Raw genomic sequence first — 26,515 nt, 5'->3', positions numbered from 1 at the left:
TGGCTCCACTCCTGTGCTTATACCCCTTACTTATCACTTGTCCTTAAATAAGCTATCTTGGCTTTCGGTTAATAAATGCATCCCTCTTTCTTTACCTCCCTACACTCAAAAAGACAACATCCTTATTTATGCTTTCAGCACTTTAAGAATGTATAGCTGAATGTGTTTGCTAGGAAAACATCTAAATCAAAATCATTTTTTGGCAGTCATATAATGGATATTACTAAATAGTTCTAGAAGGCTCTCTTAGAAAGCTAAGGATTTATTTTCTAGTTAACTTACCCAGTGGGCTGAACAGAATATAATCACATTCTAAATTAAGCCTTATGAGGTCCATATCTGGAAAAAGCTCAGTTGAGCATCTAGTGTACTAATACTTGCTCTTAATTTCTACGGGCCGAAATTATACTTTCGAGTTTTGTAGCATTTGAGTAGATCTACATTTGCTTTCTGAGAGAAGTTCCGGTCCTGACAAAAATTAGACTTGAATTAAGGATTACAAACATGTGCTATGTGTACTTTCTACCCTTCTTCTTGGGTCCATGCAGAAATCAATAAGCAGTCAGGGCATCCTTTCCTACTAGGCACAAACCCAGCTTCAGGCTCATTCTCAGCAAGAACTCCAGGGAGGGAGAAGAAACAAATATGTAAGAACTTACCTGCCATGCTTGTTGTAGAATGTAAGCTCCCTGAGAACACAGACTGTGACTTTTTTATATTTGTTTTCCCAACAAAAATGTTGACTATATGTTAACTGTGTAAACTAAGAATAGTATTCAGTTGCTTTAATGATTAAAAAAAAAAAAGTGTTAGCATAAGCATTTTCATTTTGACTCTAAAAGGAGAAAAAGCCATATAATTTAAGACATTATAATTTTAAAGGAATTCAAATTTTGTAGGAATCCCTGTTTGGAGAAAAATTGGAATAGTTGCACATTATCTCAAAAGGATGGATATGTGTAGCTCTGTCATAAGCAATATATCACTAACATATGAAATCAAATGAAAAAAACCCTTGGCATTTTTCTTTCTGTAGTGAGTTTCATTTTTCTTAATACAGCTCAAACCAGTAAGTTGCAGTTTGCATTACCCAAACTTCCAAAAAAAACTAAATAAACATGTTTCAATTTCCTAATTTTCCCCCCTCACTAACAGTTTCAATTTGCAATTGTCCCTCTTAAAGCACCCCAATTTCTTCATAGAACCTGTTAAATGAGCCTCTTGTGGATTCCCATACTTGGCTGCAGTCTTAAGTGGCACACAGACCAGTCACATGTCAGTGCATTTTTAATTGCTAACGTGAATAGTATCTATTTTAATTATACTCTAATCATTTATTACAGTCAGTTTTTCTTCAGAGTATAAAGTCTTGGAAATAACCCAGTAAAAAGTATTTGTGGATTTTGGGGCTTTGGCAGGCTGAGACAGAACTTCTGAGAACACACTGTGTGAATTTTCCAAAGAAGTCAGTCAATCAGAGAGGACTCACATGGGAGCAGTTCATTTGGGACCTCGCTGGTGGCTTTATCTCAGATTTGAGAATCTCACGATCACATGGAGATGCCTACAAGTGTATAGCATAACTTAGATATTATTCTTCATAATTGTTTCAGTTTGTAAAGAGCTGGCCCCATCAACCACAAGGGAGGGGGCCTCATCTGGAAGCTGGGTGGCTGCATCTCTCTGCCAGTAAGACTTAATGACTCATTTTCCTCAATAGAATTTTCATAAGGCTGGAATTCAGGGAGGGATGTCTGGAGAATGTCTGAGAGAAAGTTCACAAGCCACTGTCCTGCTGTTTGCTGGAGAAAGCCTCCCATGGTAGCCAGACCAGTTGACTAAAGCAAACAGTGACAGATTTCGGTAATGTTTCTTTATTACCTTTCATGAACGATCCATGAAAGGTCAGCATGAAGTTTTAGTCAGATTGAGAACGTTATAAACTTCCAAATAAAACTATTAGTGGAAAAACTAAAGACACAGTAGGTTAACAACTGTGTTTATGTGGAAGCACAGGCTCTATCCATGTGAATCGCCTTGAACCAGTCAGAATACTCCAAGAAACTGTTGTATGTTTTGTTTTGTTTTGAATTCAGTCAATTAACTTTTGCTGCTCTGTCAAATTGACCAGTTGCTTTGGAATTATGTGGATTTAGCCAAAATAAATTTGTACATATGATTTCCTTCTTTTTCAAATTTTTTTTTTTGTATTTATTTTAAAGGTTTTATAATTACTAAATGTTCTCCTCTCTCAGAAGATATTCTGAAATGGAAGCAAAAATATCACTTTTGCAAAGTCATTTCCATTCTTCCAAAGGTCTCCTGGTAAATTATTCTTACTGATCTTTTCATTTTTCTGGCCTGTGCATACACACCTAACCCATACTAAATTTCACCAGATGGCATTTTATTTCTTTAAAGTAAAGCAGTCGTGGGTTTAGACAGTTGAATTTTTAAACTTCTGTATTTACTGAAAGTGCATATGGTGCTATATGGACAAAGAAATTGTGCCGAAAGAAAAACATTTCTGTCTGCTGTACCTCATAATCTCTCAGAGGAAGAAAAAGTATGGCTATATTTCTCACAAAATCTATGTGGCTTTAATTTTCTTCTTCTGCTAAAAATTAGATATATGTATACTGCACACACCTGGAAGCTTGTATTATTTAAAATTCTTTTGGTTGAAAACAGAAAGGTTACACGAAACCCAATAAATTGCCAAAGTCATTCACAAGTGATTTCTAGAAGAAAATGAAACTTAAAACTGAACTTGTAAAAAAAAAAAAAAAAGTTAAAACCTCTGTATGTCAACGTAAGCAGATGTTGGTGTAGAATTTACAAGGATGAGAAGGCTGTAAAATCTCCCTTGAGCCACTCACAGTTCATTTCCAGGCCAAGAAGCCCCCAAAATCTGTTTCTAATTTTACAGAAATCTTTTGAAATTTGGCACGGTGTTGAGAAGTCCGTAGAAAAAAAACCTTGTCCTAGCTTCAGCTTCCAATCCCGAAGACAGACTTGCTTCCTTTCAACGGTTTTCACAGATCCAGTGACCCACGCTCTGAAGTCAGAAGTAGCTAACTTTCAAAACATCTGGAAAAATGAAGGTTAGTATATGCACTCTCAGGTGTTGCTAAAGAATGGAGACCGGCTGAAATGAGTGTGATCAGAGTTTTCTATTGTTTAGAAGGTGAGGATTTGTACATAAGTATGTACTTCCTGGAGTGGGTTGGGATTGGGAAATTGTTCTAAATATACTGTAGAAACATTTGGTCTTGCTGAGCTGGAAAAATTCCAGCAATTATAGCCAGATCAGTGGAAGACAATCAAAGTTTTACAGGGAAGGAGAAATAAGATTTAGTTATAAACAAAACCTTGCCATATCTACTACTTAGCTGAGACTGTGTGTATTCTACTTTTATCTTACATAGACATGGTTAAAAATTGTATTTGGAGTTGCCACCTCTGCTGTACTTGCTTTACTGGTGATGTGCATTGTCTTACGTCCTTCAAAAGGTAAGAATTTTCTCTAATTTGCTCGATCTGCTTTGGAAAATGCACTAACACATGCTCACAACTGATTGAACATTTCCTGGGTGCTCATTTTCCAAAGTCTGTTATTTCTGAAATACAATAAGAAGACCTATAAGCTCAGAGACATGTTTTTGTGCAATCAGAAATAATGAGGAATTTAGGGTATGGGTAGGAAGAGATTTCTAGTATTATTTCAGCAACAGTAAAAACTAAGCACTATTCTAAATGACCCCACATCTTTCCAAAATATATGGTAAATTACAAGCTTTGACAGGCTTTTAGAGACAATATTTTTAACTAACATTGCTTTTCATTATTGAATTGGCTCATGAAAAGTAAAAACAAATAAGAATGGAAAAGTTAAAACAACCTTTTTAAAAAAATATTGTCTTTTTAAATATTTAAAGAAACAGTTTAGAACAGAGATCTTAGGAACAGTTATATAGAAAAACTGAAATTGTTGTTCTAGATGCAGTAGTGATAAACAACTAAATTAGAAGACTAAATGTTATTAAGTAAACATTATGTTTAGTGATAAATTGATTCTTTTTAAAAAGGGCTTAGATTAACATTGATCTCCCTTTGCTGAAAGTTGGAAGATACTATGGACTAGTATTGGGACTAGTTTGAATTTAAGACTCTACCTATAAATAATCTATTGATATTATTGGGGTAGATTTTGTGAAACTATTATGAAGAAAAGCTCAAGTTTTAAGCAGGAAAAAGAAATACAATAGTGCCTTGGGGTCTAGGGAAAGGGAAATAGTTTGTACTGACAAACATTAAAAGCTCATGGTAGCTACAGTGGGAAATATCTTTGGTTAAAAGTTAACTGTCAGTAAAGGAAGATCAATAACAAGCCTTTGAAGAATGTATGAGTCTTAAATAGTCTGTTGCTTTAAAAAATTAAAGTACAGAAAATATTTTGAATCATTCAAAATGCTCATGAGATTTTCACAAAATTACAAACTGAGAAGGTTAACCAATACGATGAAAGCAGTTTTCTTAAATCTTCAGTGTTAATTTTTAGTTCTTATTCCCGCTCTCTGCTATCATACGATATTCTTAGGCTATTGAGATATATTGTGTACATCTGTATTTTTTTAATATTTTTTTAGTTAAAGTTATTTTTAGATTAGTGTTTTACCTCCGTGGTTTGGGGGCCATGTTTCTCTTATACCAGCAATTGTCACATGACAGATTAGGTTCAATTGACTCGTCGAGTGTGAATTCACTCAAAATTAGCTCCAGATTTTAAAAGAAACGCCTAAGTACTTGAAACTGACACTTGAGTCCCTCAAAAATAAAAGTTCTGAGGACAAAAGTGTGTGGATTTTACTGTGAGCCTCATTCAAAGTCCACCGGCAAGGATAGATTGCCTTTGTACTTCAGAATTTGAGCTATAATTTCTAACAAGAAATATACTGTATTTATACATTTACAAATAACATATTAGTATAGGCACACATAGATATTTGTGTAATTATATATAACCCCAATCCTTACCATCTTCTCAGGTTTAGACATGTATAATATGCACATAAATGTATGTTATAAAGTAAAATCTTGTGTCATTTATAGCATAGTTCTCTGTTTCAACCAACATGACAATTCTCAGAGCAAAGTAATATCCTTATAGAGTGAAGTAATCAAATTAAACTTTAGGTGAAATTTTATTATTCAGAAATAAACAAAAAAATCACAATAAAAGCTGAGAACTATATTTTTTTTGTCCATAATATCATTCTTTTTCTATTCTAAATTAGCTGAAGAACTTCTCAGAATGCCACTTAAATGACTTGTACGAACGAGTCACTCCCCTACTTTCTGAGCAAGATGAGGGTTGGAGTCTGTCTTCCCTCTGGTCTGTGTGGTCTAGGCAGTCTTGACATTAAGCGGGTCCTTCTGATTCCTCCTATCTTACCTCCCGCTCCTCAATTACCTCCAGTCTAAAGCTTCAAGTCCAGTTCTCACTCTGACATCTGCCCAGTGCCTGGTGAGAATAGGATCTAAGGGGTGGCAAGGCAGGAGAAGGGAAGGAGGAAGGAGGAAGAGGAAGAGAGAATTCAAAACCAAGTATGCTTCTAGTTAGCCTTCCTCAGAAATGCCATTACCTCTGATTTGCTTTCGATGCCCTTGTATTCTTAGCTCAGGATTTATGTGCCAGCAGAACAGTCTTTTTTTGAGAAACTTAAAGACCCACTTAAGTAACATTCATTTATTTGTATATTAATGAATTAAGTCCCACTAACTATCTGCCCATTATCGTGCTAGTTGTTGGGGAAACAAAGGTGCAGCAGTCTAGATTTCCCCCTGAAAAGCAGAGTGAGAACCCAGTATGGATGCACGAACATCACACCAATAGGGGGGTCAGGATTTATGTCACTCCTTACCAGGTCCAAGTGAAAGAAGAAAAGAGAGGGGCTTTTCCTCTGTAGAAGAGGGTCTCAGGAACACCAGCCTCAGGATTAAAATTGCTGTGAAGGATTTAGGCAGGATTTTAGAAACAAATAGGAAAATATGGTAGTGAAATGAAAAAGATCCATTTAGATCACTCACATAATAATAAAAATAAGGGATAGCTGTTTTTGAAACTTTCAACATTTCCCATTTTTAGTTTCACCAAATGGAAAACACAAATGGGTTTCTAGCCCTTAGTGCCAGGCTGTCCTCCTTGGCCTCAGCCTGCTCTCCTTCAACTAATTCCTTTTCTATTCTCCTGCCTCTATTCACTTTTTCTCTTCTTCCCAAGCATCACCCCTCTTCCTGTGTGAAGATGCAACCAAGTGAGAGTAGATATTTACAATATCTGCCTGACTTCTATAAACATTGGATTTTTAACCCTTGGACTGAAAAAAAGTATAGGATGCCTTCTGGGATTAAGAATGACAATCTACTGAAAATGGAAAAAACTGAGATTAGCATCCCTTAGTTATCCATTATTCACAATATCTAGTCCGTTGTGGCTCCTGGACACTTTGCTTACTTGTACAACAATTATTTATTGAGCATCTTCCGAATAACAGCCACTGGTCTATGACATGAATGACAAGGTCTCTACCATTAAGAAAAAACAGTTAACAAAGAATTAAACAAATAAATTAACAAAATATTTCAAATTCTTAAAAGTGCAATCGAGAACACCTGGAGTGAGGATTGTGTTAGATATCCAGGACCGCCATAACAAAATACCACAAACTAGATGACTTAAACAACAGATATTTATTTTCTCACAGTTCTGGAGGATGGCAGTCCAAGATCAAGGTGTAGACAGCTTTGATTTCTCCAGAGACTTTCCTTCTTGGCTTGTAGATGGCTGCCTTTTTGCTGCTGTGTCCGCACATGGCCTTTCCTCTGTGCATGTGCACTCCTGGTGTCTCTTTTTTTAAGGACACCAGTTATTTTGGATTAGGATTCCACCATTATGATTATCTAAACTTAATTACCTCCTTCAAGGCCCTGTCTCCAAATGCAGTCACATTGAGAGTTAGAGGTTCAACCTATGAATTTGTGGGGACACAATTCAGTCCATAACAAGGACGGTCAGTGAAGATTTCTCTGAGATGATATTTGAGCTGAGCCATTAAGGACAGGGAGGACACAGCTGTAGGGTAAATCCTCAGTGCAGAGGGAAAAGCAGGTACAAAGGCTTGGAAGCTAGGGAAATTCAAGGAACCAAAAGGAGACTGATAGCTGTGAAGCCAAAATTATATAAACAAATTCACAAACAAAAATATGTATATGCATATGTATTTATGATTATACACATGTATAAATTATAGTGATTGCATACTTAGCTAAATAAAGCCCTATATGACTTATTTCAGAAGATATATAAAATCACAGACAATTGAGACAGAACAGAAATCAATATTTTCTAAGAAGAAATATCATTTAAAATGTATTTTAGGCAGAAATCCATTATTGTTATTATTATTATCATTATTGTTACTATTACTACTACTACATAACATCAACAACCATTTTTTGTAAATAAGATACATGTGAGATGAAATCATCTTCAAAGGACATGTGAATATGTTTTTAAGGTTGAAATTTTCCCAGTATAAACATTTAGAACTGTGAAACAAATTCCCTCAAACATGAGTTTTAAGCTTATTTACTCACTGTTCCTTTGGAGGAAATATAGGGAAATCTAAAAGGTCAAGGAAAAGATTTAGAAAGTTTATGAACATAAAAGTTAAGCTTTTGAGTTGAGTGTAAATAAATCAGCTTTGCAGATTATATTTCTCTAATTTGCACTTGGATTTTAAAATCACAGAAGATGAATCTTGGCACACTCTCTTTGAGTTTTACCAAATTCTAAATAATTCATAAAATAATCTAAATCTTTGAATGATTCCTATAATGCAGAGGAGTTTACTTGTTTCTGACTTCCAAAACAAATTGTGTTACAATTTATACAAGAATATCTACTCATAGATAAATTTTGAGAAAAACATGTCCCAAAGTTCAAATTGGAGCTAAATGTTTTTAAGAACCAGAGACAGTTGAAGTGAGCTTTAAAATGTAACAATAACTAACACAGTAGGCACAAACTAAAATGATATTTCCATAGAATAATCAAATACTAATCAACCTTTTTAAAATGTAAAACAAAGAATTTATTTTTTTTTCAGTATCTTGGTGAACTAACAAAAATTATTTAGTAAAAACAATAACCTACAATTTTTATTAACTTTTATTCCCATTAATAACAGAAAGAATAAGTTTTTTTAGTGTCTAAATTAATTTTTTGTCCAGATTATCATTTTATACTTGGTAGAAAAACTGATGTGATAGAACTCTCTAAAAGAACAGGATAAAAGCTATCAAAAAAATTAGACAACTTAGATAAAGTGAACAAATTTTCAGAAATATACAAACTACCAAAATTTACTAATGAATAAATAGAAAACCTGCATAGAATATGACAACTAAAGAGATTGATTTAGTAATTTTAAAACTTCCCACAAAGAAAACCCCAGGCTCAGGTGTCTTCACTGGTGAACTCTATCAAGCACATAAAGAGAATTTTTTACCAATTCTTCACAAATTCTTCTAAAAAATAGAAGAGGAGAGAACACTTCTGAACTCATTTTTCAAGGCCAGTATTACTGTGATACTAAAACCATACAAAGAAGTCAAAAGAAAAGAAGTTACAGATCAATAGTAGTTACAGACCAATATCTCTTATGACTAACTATAGGTGGAAAAATCCTCAACCAAATTCAGCAATATATAAAAAGGATTATACACCAAAACAAAGTGGGTTTTATTCCAAGAATACAAGGTTGGTATAACATCCAAAAATCAATTACTATAATAAATCATATTAATAGAAAAAAGGACAATAACCACATGATTATCTTAACCATATGATTATATTAGTAGACATAGAAAAAGGATTTTTATAGATGCTTTTCATTAAAAAGCATCTATAAAAAATGCACAGCTAATATCACACTGGTGAAAGATTCTATGCTTTCCCCTAAGATCAAGAACAAGACAGCATAACTGCTCTCAACACTTCTATTCAATATCTTATTAATGGTAGTAGCCAAGATAATTAGGTAAGAAAAAAAGTATCCAGATTGGAAAGAAAGAAGTAAAACTATTGCTATTTGCAGATGACATGATTTTATTTATGGAAAATCCTATGGAATTCACTAAAAAACTATTAGAACTAATAAACAAGATCAAAAAAGTTACAAGATATAAGATCAATATATAAAAATCAATTTCTATACTTTAGAAATAAACAAACAAAAAAAAGACCTAAATAAATGGAAAGAAATCCTATGTTTACAGATCAAAAAGTTTAATATTTTTAAGATGGCAATACTCCCCAAATTTATCTACAGATTAAATGCAATTCATATCTAAATCCTAAATGGCTTTTTTGCAAAAATCGACAAGATGATCCTAAAATTCATATGGAAATAAATCAAAGAGCCCAGAATAGTTCATCTTGAAAAAGAAAAACAAAGTTGGAAGAATCATGCTTCCTTATTTCAAAACTTACTACAAAGTTTATTAGTCAAAACAATATGGTTCTGGCATGAAGAGAGGCATACAGATTAATGAAATAGAATTGAGTCCAGAAACATGCTGGAGGGGCAGCATGAATTTTTTTCTTAACTAGTTTGAAGTGTTTATGAGATATGAAAGTGGAGATATTAAGGTGGAAGTTTAATATACAGGTCTAGAATTCAGAGAAAAAATTCAGTGGGAGTCAGGTGCTGCAGTGGTGGTGGGAGTGAATTAGACTAGGGATGTGTAACAGAAACCTGGGGAGAATGAGATGATTGAGAAAAGTGGCTCTTCCTCAGGCCCCAAGTAACACCAGTATGAGCCACACCAAAATTTAAAGTAGAGATTACAGGAAGATGAGTTGGCCAAGGAGACTGAGTGGGCCTATATTTTGAGGTATAATTATTCTAGTCTCCTTGTGTGTTATTTGGTTCTTGACCTTACTTTTCGTTTGTTTTTCTGTTTTATTATACATGTGTTTTCACTTTAAATCATAGTATGTTGATAAAGTATCCAGCCTCTAAAATCAGATGGAGCTGGATGTAAGCCTAAACTCTGTTAAGCAAGTTACATTACCTCTCTAACTTCCATTTTCTAATCTGTAAAATTAAGTTAATAATAGTTATCTCAGAGAGTAGATGTGAGAATTTAATGGGACCATGCATATAGAGTACTTGATACTTATAAAAACTTGGAAAATTATAATGCCTCTTATTATTAATCTAATGCTACCTCGGATCCATTTTTTTTTCAAAGTTCAGCCTATTTATTCAGCCTTTGCCCAAATATAATAGTAGTTTGTATATAGTAGATTCTACACCCTAGTATTTCATATATCTGCCCCTGTGGTGCTCACTCCAAAACAAACATGACCTGGTGCAGTGGCTGGAGATGATGCCTCCTCATAGACAGCATTTCCACAAAGCCAGCAGAAGGAGAGGTGTGGGTGCCTGGGAGCCCATGCCACTTTCCTTGGGTTGGCTTCATAAGCATCAGTTCCAAATTAAGTACAAAAATGAGAACAAAGGGACCTGCCAACCATTTGCGTACCCACTTTAATAAACCTTATTTTCTCATTTAGTTTATGATGGCTGTTAGAACTAACATCAGATGCCACTGCTCAGACACTTATTTCCAATTTGTCAGGACTAGAAAATTAAATGGCAGAAATAGAAACAGAATCTTAATAAAGAATAAACACAAAGTTTTAAGAAAGAATTAGAATAGTGAATCATTACTTACTTGTGAATCGTTTCTGTGAATTGTAATTTTTTAGATTCATAACTGAAATTATTTTCAGCTTTACTTTAATAAGCTGAAAATGCAAATAATTAAAGTATACTTAATTAGAGTGTTTAAGTGGTATATGAGTAACTGTGCTAAAGTTGGTCCAAATTAAATACAAGGGCACTATCAGGAATTAAGTATAAATCAAGTAAGTGTCAGTTATATATAGAAGAGAGATATGCTTTCTGAATTCATTTCTACTTCTGCTCAATTATTTAGAATTTTAAAATTATAGATGTCAAAACTAAATTTCAAAAATAATCAAAAGATTATATTTTAATTTTAAAACATTACTTGAAAAGGCATATGAAAATCCATTTATTTATTCAATAATTATTAGTGGAATATGTTTAGTGCAAATGATACCATGGAGATGCACTTTATATTGATTTTTTTTTTTACCTTGCACTTTGCATTATTAGTACTAAGTAGTGACTTCCCTCTTTAGTAACCACCTGTAATACACTTAAATCGACTCCGTCCTATAACTCTCCATTCTTCAAGGATCAGCAGAGGGAATGTACTTAAAGAAGAATCCATTCATATATAATCTCAAAAGATTGAGCAAGAGGACTGAATTGGGGCATAAACATTAAAAGAGACCATTAATATTCCTTGAAGGCCATGATCAACACTTATTTGTGGGGAGTCTATGTCCATGAGGTATGGATTGCCAGCCCCACCCACCTACCAGGATTTTTTAGACAAGGAGTGATGCCAGTGATAGGTACAGGAGTACAATGAACTGAGTAGATTTAGTGAAATCACTAAATTTGGATTCTTTACAGAACAATCACCTGGGGAGCCTGGTAAAAATGAAAACTACCAAGGCCTTATCCCCAGAGATTCTGAATCAGTAGGTTTGAGATAAGGACTAGGAATTTGTTTTTTTTAAACAAGCACTCCAAATAACTCCAAGGACTAAATTTTGATACATATTTAAATGAAGGTATGTCCAAGTAGAAGAGTATATACATGAAATTTACAACATGGACAGGAATGTAGATAGTAAGGGCAGGTATATCTGTGGGGAAAGATTAGTAAAAATAAGTGAACATTAAAATCTGTCAAGTTGATTTATTATTTTATTCAACAAACATTTATTGTGCTCACACTATATGCCAAGCACTGTCCTAGCTTCTGGGCATGTAATAGTGAGAAAAATCAAACACAGATTCTACTCTTATGAATAAAGACCTACCTTATACAATTCATATAAATATAGAGACAAAAAAAAAAAGGTTCATTTTCAATAAACTGAGGTAGATGTTGAGAGAGCAATAAACCAATGGCATTTTTATAGAACCCAAGAGAAGGTCATTTCTGCTGGTGGCTGATACAGGGATCAACAGTGATAGTATAGTGAAACATTATTATGTTTATAATCTTTCTAGGTATACAAAGAACCAGTGCTTGGATTAGAAATTCTAAGTAAACTTTATGTTTATAACTATGAATAAGTAACCTAATGCAACATCTCAGAGCAGACATTTTACTCCACTGCATTTACGAACATGTGGTCATTTTCAGCAGACAGATAAGAATGCCTAATTTAAAGTATTCCCATTTGATTTGGTGTCACTCTGAGCCCAGATTGATTCCAGCATAGCACACCTTCTGAGCCCTGGCTGCACCACATGTGAGGTTAGGAGTAATCACTTATCCCAAATAAGTGCGTAAAATTTATTTCCACATAAATATAGCTGGCTCCTCTGGATATGTTTTCTGAACATACACTCATTACCTCTTGGGTGCTGGTGGAGCTTATTATCATCATGGTAATTAGTAGTACAATTAATACATGATAAAATTCCTATATAGATATTTTGAGTCATAATATGACATATGCTGAGTTCTCTGTATAGATTATTGGCATTTATAGCTGCTATGAACACATTTAAAATAAATGACTAACTAGGAAGTAATATGAAATATACTCTCATGTAACTTTCTTGGGTGTTCTACATTAGATGTTCCAAAAGAGTAAATAACTAATCCTTGAAATTTTTTGGAGAAATCTGGTAAGGATCAGCATGATTATTAATAATAAGGAAAGAAAAATTAGTAGGCCTAGATATTTAAAAATAATTTCAATTTTTTGTTTTTTATAAATTGTATTTATCCATATGTGTGATATTAGTACTAAATATATGATTATAATTGTGATATTTCAGTTATAAAGCCATACTATGACCAAAATGTTTCAAGCGCAACTGATGTTTCATTAAATAAGAATAAAAGTAAACATTAATTGTACATACTAATAGCCTAATATGACACTGCTTTTCTCAGACTGTGATTTTACTAGATATTCAAAAACAAAAACCAAAAATCTCATTGGTCAAAATAGTTTTGGAAACACTGATCAAAAATATTTATTTGAAGAATACTGATAAGCTATGATAATAGCAAAAGCTGGCATGCATTGACTGCTTATCATGTGCCAAACATAGAGTTAAATGTTTCACTTAAATTAGCTCATTTAATTTAACTTTATATAAAAATAGAGATTAATTTCAGCTATGAATTTCTCAAGCATAATTGCAAGTAAGGAAAATCGTATGTAAGGATATTTAAATAGGAAAAATTATTAAATGTCATTAGCCATAATCAAAGCATTATTTAATAAACAAAAAAAATCACTAAGGTTATATTTTTACCCACTTAATATCAAAATTTTTTTTTAAAAAATAAAATAATTTCTTTTTTGTATTCACAATAAAGGGATTCACTGAATTTTAAATCTACATGTTCAAGATTGTGTAGACGCAAATTAAATGTATCTCAAAAAGAAAACAATTTTTACCACAAATAATAGTTAGAATTTCCTCTTGACTACCTTAAAAATAGGTTGTCATTTGCTCTTTAAAAAGTTAGATAAAATTGAATTAAATGCTTAGCAATTATTCTAATGCTATTATAGTAAAATGGTGTTTTATTCATTGATTAGGAATTATAAAATTAGAGTTTTGCACAAGACCAGTTAATTACATAGAAGAACTTACATTATCATTGTATGTCATGCACAACTTTACTTATGATGCAAAGAGAATGCAAGAAGATGATCATTTTCAAAACTAGAATAACCTAATGTTATTAAATATTTAGAGTTACAAAGCCATACTATGACCATATTATGACTGGTTGCAAAAGGGTTCACCAGTCACTTGTGTCCTTATAGCCACCAGAATAATTTTTAATAAATTAAGAATATAATTCATGATCTTAAGCAAGTGTGTGGAGCATATATACATCAATGTGATTGAGTTAAAATATCAGAAGATGCTATTATCCAGTTGGTTAATCAGCTCTTACCACATGGCAGTACATTTATGTAACTACAAGGTTAATAGAATATGTTGAGTCTCAAGTTTCAAAATCTAATGTAGTAGAACTGGAAGATATTATTGGCATTTTCTAGTCCATTTTTTTATATTACAGGGTGAAAAAGCTGTGATGACAGAGATTGACTTACCAAAGCCATACAGGAAATTAGTAGTAGACCCATCCTATAAGGAAGAGTTCACAAATCCCATTCATCTATCCATTCTTTATTCCATGTATCTGCTTATTCAATAAGTATTTATTAAATGCCTATTATGTGCTAGACACTAGGGATGTAATGGTGAGTTAAACTAAACATGGTCTCTGGCCTTACAGTGACTGTTTTGATAATACAGTGGGAGATAGCGAAATATTAATAAAATAATCACTCAAATAAATAAATGATTACAAACAAAGACAAATGTTCTTTTTTCAGAAAAAGGAACATGGCCTGTGATAATGTACAACAAGGGAGCCAGACCTAAACAGGGCAGGGTGGAGGGGTTGGTCTGGAAAGGCTTCCCTGAGGAAGTGGCCCTTATATTGAGTACTAACAGCTAAATAGAAATTATGAGAAGAGAGAGGGTAAAAAGAAGTGTGGAAGCCCTAGAGAAAGAAATGAGCATTTGAGGAACAGAAAGCCCAGCATGTTTGGAGTCTAGAAAGTAATAAGAGAGAGGCAAGAAGGGGCTGGAGAAATAGGCCATCCAGACCAGCTAGGGCCTATAGTCTGGACTAACATTTTTGGTCTTTATCTTAAGGGTCATGAAAAGCTATGGAAGTATTTAGCAGTAGAGTAAAGCTCTCATCTGCAACAGTTTTATTTTTACATGGATGAATACCAGATTCATAAATGCTATTCAAGGTATAGGACATTTTTAAAGCGTTGGTTCTATAAGTGACGGCCTGGAGAAGGGGAAAGGTGAGAGAGATGGAGAATGACAATATGGACATGAAGGAGGATTGGAAGTTGGTTGTTGTACTATCCACATAGCAGATCTGTTTCAGGGCTCTATAACGAATTTGTTCTGAGAATAGTCATGTTTGAAAAACACAGTTGTTTGGGAGAATTTAAATATAGGTGAAATTTGCTTGTAGTTTATGAACTACATTAGGTTCGCTTTCATAGGGAAAACATGGAATTTCTAAGATTATTTGTCTAGATGATGTGGTTTTCTTTTCATCTGGTTCACTTTTTGTTTATAATAATCCTTAGTCAAGATAAGCAGCTATCTCTACTCATTAATGCCTCTCTTGAGATGTCTGAAGGTAATGATTCTGGCTGATCTCATCTGACCAACTGGGATGTTAAAACACATCATTGATAAATCAGTAGAAATCCTAGCCAAGCATATGTGAGGAAATGCAGTAATGTGCTTAAAGGCTAGGTATTTAGTCAAATCCACATGGTCTGCGATCCCAGTCTTGTAAGCCTTAGAGTTGTTGGAGCCTCATTTCATTTTCCTTCTTAAAAATCTCTGACAATTTTTCACTGCCTGAAGAATAACGTGCCCACTGCTCAGCATGGTCCTTCTCTATGGCTTTCACATTCCTCAAGATTTTCCCACCAGTTTTCCCTTCCAGGCAATCAAATTATCTCAGGAAGCCTCAGTTACCCTGTCTATAAAAAAGAAGATAATACTTATAACTATTGCGACAGGAGTGAAGTGTTTTGCTAATGGCAGATCTTTTCATTATATGAGAAAGAATAGATGAGAGTCTTAGTATTTACTTGAGTTAGTGATCTTTTTAGTAATAATTTGTTTTTTTCTCCTCCAAAGTTCATAACTCTGAAGGAAATACAGCAAGAACACTCACACTGAAAGATATTTTAAATGGAACATTTTTTTATAAAACATTTTTTCCTTACTGGATTTCAGGTAGGTGAATTATTATTTTACGTTTGAATTTTAAAATGTATGTCTTTTTTGTTTGTTTGTTTTTGCTTTTAGTGCCAATGCATCTCTATGGTAACAGAAGCTGTATAAGTGGAAAAGGGGGCGGGGCGGGGGGAAGAGCAATTATTTCGATAAGTGGCCAGAAAAACTTGTGACAGAACCATTTAGACTATATTTTCCCAATCGTAGTGAGGTCAAATGAAGTTTAGCAGAAAAGTAAAAGTTGAGACTGCATTTGTTAGAGCATATGATACAACTTTTCGAAATGGGAGATGAGTACTTGTATAGGAGAGGTCATGAGACTTACCAAAAAAGAAATCTATGGTAAATCAGGATAATAAAAGAAATAGAAAAATGCCACCCTAACAAAAAATTCTTTAAGATCTATAAAAAATTGATATTTACATATAGTTTTTCACAATAGGATGTTGTCAAATAAGTCTAATCAAACAAATGGTAAAGGCAACTAAATTGTTTATGATGCTACAGTTTGCTAAAGTGCTACTAAACAAAATTGAATGTTTTCATTTTTCTCTTTAGAAAATAAAATGCTCATAAAAAAGGCTTAAACTAAATCAAACACAACCCAAATGAAATGTATTTTTATTTCAAAAGAAACATCGTTTAAAACTAGTTTATCCTTTTGTAACAGCGAAAACCCAATTTTATTCCTAAACAACCTGAACTAGTTGGAATAGAGCTGCTACTAGCAAATAAGGCATTTTTGTGGAAAGTAGGAAAAAGGATCCTTTCCTTCCTTCCACCATCAACTTATTGTTTTAAATCTGACGAATCAATATATAGTGGATGAAGAGGAAAAACAAAGTAAGTCTGTGAAATAAGAGATGTTTCTCTTTGTTATAAATGTATTTCCTGTTAAGGGAGATTATTTAAAGTTTTGCTTTCTTTCTTGTTTAAAGGACAAGAATATCTTCACCAATCTACAGATAATAATATAATATTTTATAATATTGAAACAGGAGAATCATATACCATTTTGAGTAATACTACTATGGTATGTATCCAATATCATATTCTTCCTCAAAAAACTTTGCCAGCTCTTCGCTGACCAAGAAATAGGCCAAACACTTGGCAACTGATCCGGACCCAATCTATCTTCTCAGTTCCATCTCACTACAGTTTTCCTTTAATTCTTTCTTCTATTATCTTTGCCTACTGTAAATTACCTAGCATCTTTCTTCCTCTATGAAGTAGTACAATATGAGATAAAAACTAAGTTATAGTCAGGCAAACTGAGGTTCAAATTCTATCTCTGTCACTTACTAGTTATGGAAACTTGACTAAAGTTGCACACTACAGCAACTTCACTATGCCTTAGTTTCTTGTGTTAAATAGAAATAATAATATCTCTTTGGATTAATATAACAATTAAATGAAGTAACACATGTAAGTGCTTAGGATAGTGCTTAACATAGAATAAATGTTCAATAAATGGTAGCTATGATATATAGGCACCTACTACTCCATCCTCCTTGACTCTTTTATTTAGATTCAATCACTTCTTCCTTAAGTAATGCTATATTTATCTTTTTTATAGAACTAATTTGTAATATAAGTTGCCAATTTACAAATTTAACATAAGCTTCTTGAAATCACAAAGTATATCTTTTTTATCATAGCCTTCTCCCATAATGTCTAGTAAATATCTTTGTATACAGTAGATACTACATAAACAATTTTAAAATGCATTGAAAGTATGTATATGTAGTAGTATATCCATGATATACTATTCCTTTAGAACTACAAATTAACATGCCTCTGTTATGTTTTCTGCATTCTGATTAACTTCTTCATAATTTCAGAAAAGTGTGAATGCTTCAAATTATGGCTTATCACCGGACCGGCAATTTGCATATCTAGAAAGTGATTATTCAAAGGTATTTACTATTTAATTTGGGTATATCTGATTATATCTCCTACTAATCCACAGTTTGGTTTATAAATGTAAGAGAATCAAGAGTTTATCTTTATCTCTAAATATTCAAGAAGTTAATGTGGGTTCTAGATGAGACCAAAAAGCGTAACTGAAACATATACAAATAATTTGGAATTTAGTGTATTTGTCTGGTTATTATCAAGTAGCAGAAACTACTTTCCTCTTGGGAAAAAACTTTGTTTGAGGTCATGATATTCATCAGAAATGGGAGAATTATTCTTGTATTTCTAAAGCTATTTAATATCATAAATCATTAGTTAATTTTCACATTTAACCTCATAAAAATTTATTATTGTTGAAATTGGAAAAATCATAATGTAACTTATTTAACTCACTAGCTTAAGCAGGAAAATATATAGTCAATGGCAAACCAAGGTTTAAATCTTTGTCTTCAAAAGCATAGTGTAGGAAAATCTCACCAAACCAGACAATTTATTCTTTTTAAAAATTTATTTTTACTTTTTTAGACTATTTACTCTTACATAATTTCTCCTTCTTGAAATAAGAAGTTAATCATCTTATTTTTGTATGTATACATCTTCAAGATGATTTTATTTTACAAAAGGGCAAAAGAATATACTCTCAAACATCTAACAATTACTTTTAGATCAAGAACCTTTTGTTCTGTCATTTTTCGTATCTTACTTGAGATGCAAAACTTGCTTAAAATTCAGAATGGAAAATCAGTCTTGCCCCTCCATGCTTGTTTAGTCAGCAATCTCCATAAAGACATGTTTCTACCTGGAACTTGTTTGCCAAGAGTTTGAAAGCCCTTTTAAAAATTAAAACCTAAAATAATACTTGCATTATTCACTAACCACAATATAAATATACTTATGAGAAAAAGAGCAGTTTTTTAAGGAGGAATTATAAGCTATATCTTTCCTATTTGTTTTTTTAATATCTATTATTTAAAAAAAAAAAACCATACTCGACTTAAAAAAAAGCAAACACTTTGCAATAAAACTATTATCTTGAATGAAATTATTTTTACCTATTTTAATGGGCACCATGATAATGAATTACTCAGGTGCAGGTAATCCCTCTGGGCCATGGAAATTGGTCAAGGTAAAGTATAAAGAGAAAATTCTTGGGATAGAGCATGTTAAAGAAAAATTTATGTTAAGAAATATCTTTCAGTGTGGTTATTTTGTGGCGTGGAGTTTGAATCGCTGCTGAGATTAGTTCTGGAACTTGGACAAACAGCACAAAAATCCACAGTAAAATTCTTTCAGCTGAAGACTCATTAGGAATTGAAACATGTCCTTCCTAGTGACTTTTGAAAATAATCCTTTTATAATTCTGAACCTTGAATTGAATGATTATGCATTACTGACATAAGCTTTTTAAAAACCATAATTTGTCTTTACCTCTTTTTTTTTTCTGACAGCTTTGGAGATTCTCTTACACAGCAACATATCACATCTATGACCTTACGAATGGGTAAAACTTTATGTCTATTTATTAACTGCTTAACTTTTTAAAATTTAAATTAGTTTCAAGTATACAGTACATTGGTTAGACATCTGTATAGTTCATAAAACGATCCCCTCATCTGCTCCCTCCCTCCCCTGGCCCTCCATCTATAACCATCATATTAATGCTAACTGCATTCCCTATGCTGTAATACTGCTTAACTTTAATACGAAGACTTTTTCATTCTAAACTCAGATTTGAAGTGAATACTGTATTGTCTTGTTACTAACCTTAGTTTCTTACTTCTTTACAATATATGTGCACTCATAAAATAAGAAATGCAAGGAAATATTTTTATGTAATATTCACCTCTTTTTATTTGGTTAATATTTTGCACTTTTATACACAATATAGCTTTTCCTCCCCAAAGTTTGAACACCAAATTATAAATATACCATTTATGAAAATAAACAAGCATAGTAAAAGTACAAAAACATGTACAGGAATGATGCAGTATTTTTAGAAGAGGGGCTACTTCATTGGAAGGAAGCAGAAGGGAGGGAGATGCGGCATTAGTTGCATGTGAACATATACTCCACTAGTTGATTCTAAATTAATTGTTTTTAAAATAGCAAAATGTTAATATCTCTTAAATTTGGATGGTAGATAAGTTGTTATCTATTATTTTATTTATCTTTATATGTATTTGAAATATTTACAATTTAAAAGAAAAAATTAAACGAATGAATAGGTAGGCTAAGGACTGAGAAAAAATTCCTGGCAAAGGGAATTTCATCTAAAAGCACAAAGGGAACAGAAAGCCTGGAGTTTTTTAGGAAACTCAAAGTAGGTCACTTGAGTTGAAATCGGAGAAGGGCATGTGGACTAGTTGGAGGTGGTGTAAGTAAGGTTGGGAAAGAGTTGAGGCCAGGAAGCATGGGCCAAATAATAATGAGGAAACCATTAAAAAGAGTTTAGATTTTGTTCTGATGACAATAGGGAGTATTGAAGGGTTTTAAATGGGAAATAACATGATCAGATTTGCACTTAACACTCTGACTAATAATGGACAAAAATGGGTCTAGTTACTCATCTTAATATGCTATCCGATTTGTTGTTATATAAAAGGGAAAAATAATTATATGTCTTGAAGAGGTATTGAAAAATCTTATGTTCTATTTCCTCTTTTGTCTAGCAAAAGCACAAGAATTTAGAAAATCTGTCTCCTTTTAAATGTTCAGAAAAGAATAACTCGGATTTCCTTAAACTGTCAAATTAAGAAATAGTACATAAAGTACATAAAGTAGAATCTAAATTTACTTAATGCACTCTGAGTCTTTCTCTTCTCTGTATCCACTTTGTCACCAAAATCGGGGAATATTTATTGAGTACTTACTATGTGAAATGCATATATAGGCGGATACCAGTGAAATCAAGGTGTCGACTCTACTCTAAAGAAACACTTAGTAGTGAAGTGGAAACCTTTCTCTTTCAGTACATTCCTTAAGGCTATAATTATTTTATTTTTCTTTTAATCATATTTAAATTCTCCAAGTCCAACTATGTTGAGGTTCACCAAATTAAACAGCATTCCAGAAGAATGTGGCAATATTACTATTTTAATTATGGTTTGTAGAAGTTTTGTGGCATGGTATCATTTTAAATATTTAGCTTTTGTGCAGTGAATTTATTCAAACCACTGCTGTTGCTGTTGTTGTTTTCTTTACAACTATTAAGTTGCCAGATTGTTTTTTTGGAGGACTGGTCAGGTAAATATATGATAATTTAGGAAGTGAGGGATGACAAATTTGTGAGGTTCAAGACAAGATTAGATACAATTAACTTCACGTCTTTTGCGTGCCTCTAAAGAGTCTATAAAAATGAAGATAGTTCTGATTTGAAGCAAGGGAAGGAATACTGAAGAATTGACAACCTTTGTAAAGCAGATTCCTTCACTTTGTCTCATACATTATTATCTTGCCAGTCATCAAGAGACTAACTGTGTGCTGAGATTTTCAGCTTGGTACTGTCTACATGATTGCATAGGTGATCCCACAACATATGGAAATGTAAGACAATGTTACAGTGTCAAAGGTAACATGAACACTGATTTGAAACAACATTAAAAAATAAGTGAAGAATATCTCCTATTTGGATCATTTCTTTGCCTGTGCCCTTGAACCTATGTCTTTCAATATGTTCCGCACCTTCTAGGGGCTGAGTGTTCATAAACTGCCCTCTGGCAGTCGAGATTCCCATTACAGCACCAATGGTCTTCTTCCCTAAGGGGCATCACCGTCCAATCAAACCTAATCCGTGCAGTACCATGCTCCTTCACTATTCATTAGGCCTCATGCTCCATGACCCAATAAGTTAAATCAAGGTGATGTGTGTTACAAGTCTTCACAGGCGTCCAGACTTTAAAACTATGGAAAAAAATAGATATGTCAGGCATATGTTAGCTCCAAGTTTGAGATATTTTTTTGGAAGAGGAGACCAGAGAATCTTCAAGCTCCTCACATTACACCTTGGAAGCGTGTCTTGTTTTTGTCTCCACAGATGCATTCCTGATGAAACCATTAATACAATCTTCAAGAAGATAATCAAAATTCAAACATGGCATCCTATGACTCTTTAACACATAAAAATCTGAACACATTCTTACTGAAGAACTATAAATCTCTACAGTGCAAGCCAGTCAATTGAATATTTGCAGGGTTACTCCAAGGATCAAAGTGAGATTCTTGACCAACAGGATATTTGGAATTTCCCCATGGGTGGAGGACTTTGCAAGCTTAAGGCTTATTGCCCAATATACGATCTGTTTTTCAGTTTAGCGTGAGATCAGATGTTCCTTTTCGTTTCTGATTTCAAGTCAGATCCCTGGGGAGATTGTCAAATGGCATCTTACTTTCAAAAATTTGAAATGCATATGCATTCACAGAGATGGGGGCTGTGAATGAAAATGTGGAAGAGTGCATATTAAACTTCAGCACCATTATAGAATTTCAGAGCTGGAAGGTACTTCAGCAACCATCTCAGCCTGATGTGTACAAATTTTACAGTCTTGAGAGTTAAAGGTTTGAGTTTAATTAGAGGTCTGCCAAGAACTACCAATATGATTTTCGGCCATATCATTTTCTATAAAATGAGGGAGTTGCATTGGATGATTTCTAGAGATATTTCCACTTTCTCAGTCTCTAAATCTTTAATCCATTCACCACACTCTAAAGGTCAGAGACCCAGAGAAGTTAAATGACCTTTAAGTAACTAGCGAATAATTGCAACTACTACCCCATGTTTCCAGCTCCAAGTAGATACCTTCTTCCTTTAGGTTTGAAGAAGCAGAGAGGATAACCTTTCATTTTTATTGTTTATTGTTTTCTGTTTATGCAGAGGTTTTTTTTCCCACATTGAATATTAAGGTTTATCTATTCTTTTCTTTCTGTCTTTCTTTTCTTCTAGAGAGTTTGTAAGAAAAAATGAACTCCCTCACTCAATTCAGTATATATGCTGGTCACCTGTTGGGAGTAAATTAGTAAGTGTTTAAATTATGGAAGTGTTTAATCATTTAAATAAAAGAGGAGCCATTTGATTTTGGCCTTTGTTAAATTTCCCTGCTTAAAACAAAACAAAACAAAATTTTTATCACTATTTTAGTGGTTAAAAACAAAAAGAGTTTTGATAAATTGAAATCCATCTGAGAATTCCGCAAAATCTCATGCTCATGGATAGACTTCTTTAAATATCGCAGTCAGAAACTTTATCCTTATACTCAGCCAGAATGCGTTGTGCCAGAAAGCTTAAGAAAAATATGGTTTTCACAAGTTTCCCAGACTAGCTTCAGACAACATGAAATTTTGTCCAAGCTCTTATTTAAAGACTCTAAATAAAGATTAGATCTGGTTAGCTATTAATATTTAAAGATTTATTTGACTTTCTGTCAATACACATAATTATTTTGGGGGGGTGATAAAACAACTAATAAAATTATAGGCTTTATTCTTTATTTGATGTAGATTTTAAAAATTGTAATAGATGTTAATGTGAGTTGGTTGGGTTTTTTTGACCTACTAAAATGATATTTTAGTTGTGAGTCTTTTGTATCTGGATTACCCCTCTTTTTAAAGGTATTAGGTGAATAATTAACACAAATATACAGTTCATTGTATTTCTTATGGAATTTCTCCTTATTAAGTAGCTTACCACTACTTCTAGGCATATGTCTATCAAAACAATGTCTATTTGAAACAAAGACCAGAAGACCCACCTTTTCAAGTAACATATAATGGAAGAGAAAATAAAATATTTAATGGAATCCCCGACTGGGTTTATGAAGGTAAGCTGTATTCTTATTCTACTGCTGCAGTTTTAGGCTTTTAAATGAAAATAATTACATACATTTAATCTTATTTAAATAAGTGGTATGCTACTGAGATAGATGGTGGCATTTCTGAAAGCTGTTATCCAGGTTACAAACAGGATATACATGTCCTGAAAGAACAAAATTTTGTTATCAGACCGGTAGAATTTATTTTTCGAACATTATAAAATGGTAATGATAGTTTTTATTCCAAAAAGTATATGATCCTTAGATGCTATGTTAGCACATTTTCTCAGGGTTGTTTTCTCTTGAGAAATAAATCCTTTTTTCCAAAACCAAACAACTATCAGAATGATTTGGGGGGAGAATACTCTCAGTTTTTTATACTCTTGGGTATTTTGTTCTCTTTCTAGGTCATGTCAGATCCAGGACTTAACTGAACTTTAAAAGTTTTTCTGGTCTTTTCCTTCATTAAAAAATATACAACTAAACTGTTTTTTTTTTTTTTTTTTTAATATTCACAGGAGAGAAAGTCAACTTTCAATGTTTATGTCACTCTCTAGTATAATTACAGCTTTTATTTTGGCTATTTTAGGTGACTATAAAAACCAAAAGCTGCCCCAAAAGGAAAAATTAATTATTGTTGATATGTTTATTATTTATTTTAAAAATTACATTTCTGATTAATGTTAATAACTAAGGAGACTAATTGATCTTTGATAAGGGGATATAAGGTTAAACTATTCCTCTAAAAACCAGATTATTTATCTGCTAATAACCAAAGTATGACATGTCACATCCACATTAAATAAATTACTTCAGTCAATACATGGATATATACAATGTATTCTGAAACCTTCATAGTGATTTTAAGAGTAAGCTGTAATTGTAACTAATATGCTAATATTTATTTTTCAGAGGAAATGCTTGCTGCAAAATATGCTCTCTGGTGGTCTCCTAATGGAAAATTTTTGGCATATGCAGAGTTTAATGATACAGAGATACCAGTTATTGCCTATTCTTATTATGGTGATGAGCAATATCCTAGGACAATAAATATTCCATACCCAAAGGTATGTTGACTATTTTTAGCAGATGCTTCTATTTCCCTGGTGTCAAAATGAGCAACCAATACCATGAATAGAGGTGGGATCAACAAGTTTGGAGAGCTTCTTATCCTTGTGCATTGTAAAGCAAACATTGTACTGTGCTCTATTATTTATATGGACATCTGTTGCTTTGGACATCTGGTTGTGCTGGATGAAATAGTCTTTGCTAAATCCATTGCAGAATCTTTGAAAAACATATGGTCTAGATCATGGAGGAAAAACAAGCTTAACTTAATTTTAATTTTCTCATATTTCATGCTCCAAATTCAGGGTAAAGTTCTGTTTTGCAATTCCCTCTTGAATTCTCATGTAAATGCAAACTAGAATGGGAAATACAAATGTGGACTTTATGTTCCTGTCAGGTAGAAGCAGGCATGAGTTATGGTCTTTTCTGGATATATAAGGTAGCTTAAGTTTGTGAGCCTAGTTCTTTTTTTGAATGAATTAGACAGGGTGTGAGCCCAAAGTGCTTTACATTAATATTCTAGAATTATTAGTGTGCATACTTCTCATTCACTCCCATGTCTGAAGAGAAGAGATGTTTATGTACAGTTAGACAATAGCCAGTTCACAGTGAAGCATTGTATCCTAATTTAATTTAGACAAGAAATATGAAAGGGTATCAAAACATAAATTATCCTCTTGTACAAGGAATGAAAGTGATTTTAGAAGGCAGCTCATCCTCTTTTCATCTTCGTTATTTTTACTTGCTAAGAGGAACATTGTCATGCATGGATCAGTGTGTTTCTATGTGACAAAGATGTGGTGGATGTGCATAGACACAAATGGATTCTGAAGTGTGCTGAAGTAGCCATAGTGAAAGAAATAGTCCATATAGCCTAAAATATATGCTTAAAGTCACTTGAGAATAGTCAACGGATAGGAGATGAGCGTTTAGTAGGAGACCCCTTAAGGGCTCTGTCTAAAGTCTTGAAAGCTGGAGACGTTTGGAAGTGAGAGGGGTGATCCTTGGGACTCAAGATGTAAAAAGACTTGGATATTTAGAAGGATGTAAGGGAACAGGAAGAGATGAAGAAACCCGGAACTGAGAAGTAATTGACACTGACAGAGAAGTTAGGACCCAATTCTCATGTTTCTTTGAAGGCTGAAGTTGCTGAATCATCTGACATTGGACTGAGAGGCTTCTGTGGAAGCAAGAAGTCAGCTAAACCTTGAGTGAAATAGGGAGGCCAGAGGAGAGCCTGGACAATTCCTTTGATAAATCTAAACAGTATAAGTCATTTAAGACTACTTATCTAAACTTTGTGAATTTAAATTATTTAACAATTATAAAATTCTCTTTTTCTGTGGTAAAATAACAGAGAAATTTTAGAAGCTGTCTGGGTGTGAATGATACGGTCATGCAAAATTTAGAGCATAAAATAGCACAGAAAACACAAAATAAGAAAAGTGCAAATTCCATGGACCTTTATTTGGAGGTGAAAATTTCTTAATTTGGGGGCGAGGGGGATGATAGCAGTAGTAATGTAACCAGCTAGGGGATGGATAGTTTGGTGATTGTCTGGATCAAATTATAGGGTAAGAGCAAAAAGTATTTTTCATTATTTATTCTTTACACTCTCCTCCCAAAACCAGTCCATCTCTGCACTCCCCCTAACACATGGAAAAATGATTA

General features: G+C 33.1%; 1 protein-coding gene across 2 annotated transcripts in view; it reads left to right on the top strand.

Moving 5' to 3' along the window:
- The first annotated feature begins 2,810 nt into the window (after window positions 1-2,810).
- Window positions 2,811-26,515, top strand: part of FAP (fibroblast activation protein alpha) — a 67,066-nt gene continuing 43,361 nt past the window's right edge. Inside the window, exons 1-9 of one of the 2 annotated variants that reach the window (XM_039855356.1) lie at window positions 2,811-3,104; window positions 3,429-3,513; window positions 15,957-16,055; window positions 16,994-17,088; window positions 17,897-17,971; window positions 19,421-19,473; window positions 22,912-22,984; window positions 23,665-23,785; window positions 24,689-24,843. In XM_039855356.1, the coding sequence (XP_039711290.1) occupies window positions 3,099-3,104; window positions 3,429-3,513; window positions 15,957-16,055; window positions 16,994-17,088; window positions 17,897-17,971; window positions 19,421-19,473; window positions 22,912-22,984; window positions 23,665-23,785; window positions 24,689-24,843 (762 nt within the window). In that variant the 5' untranslated portion in view covers window positions 2,811-3,098. Of the gene's footprint in view, window positions 3,105-3,428; window positions 3,514-15,956; window positions 16,056-16,733; window positions 16,899-16,993; window positions 17,089-17,896; window positions 17,972-19,420; window positions 19,474-22,911; window positions 22,985-23,664; window positions 23,786-24,688; window positions 24,844-26,515 lie in introns of those variants that run through there. The other variant, XM_039855357.1, reaches the window with a different exon arrangement.

The sequence above is a fragment of the Pteropus medius genome, unplaced genomic scaffold (assembly GCF_902729225.1).
Source record: "Pteropus medius unplaced genomic scaffold, Ma_sr-lr_union100, whole genome shotgun sequence".
Lineage (NCBI taxonomy): Eukaryota > Metazoa > Chordata > Mammalia > Chiroptera > Pteropodidae > Pteropus > Pteropus medius.
Note: the sequence above shows the minus strand (reverse complement) of the source record. Positions and strands in the feature narration are given on the sequence as shown.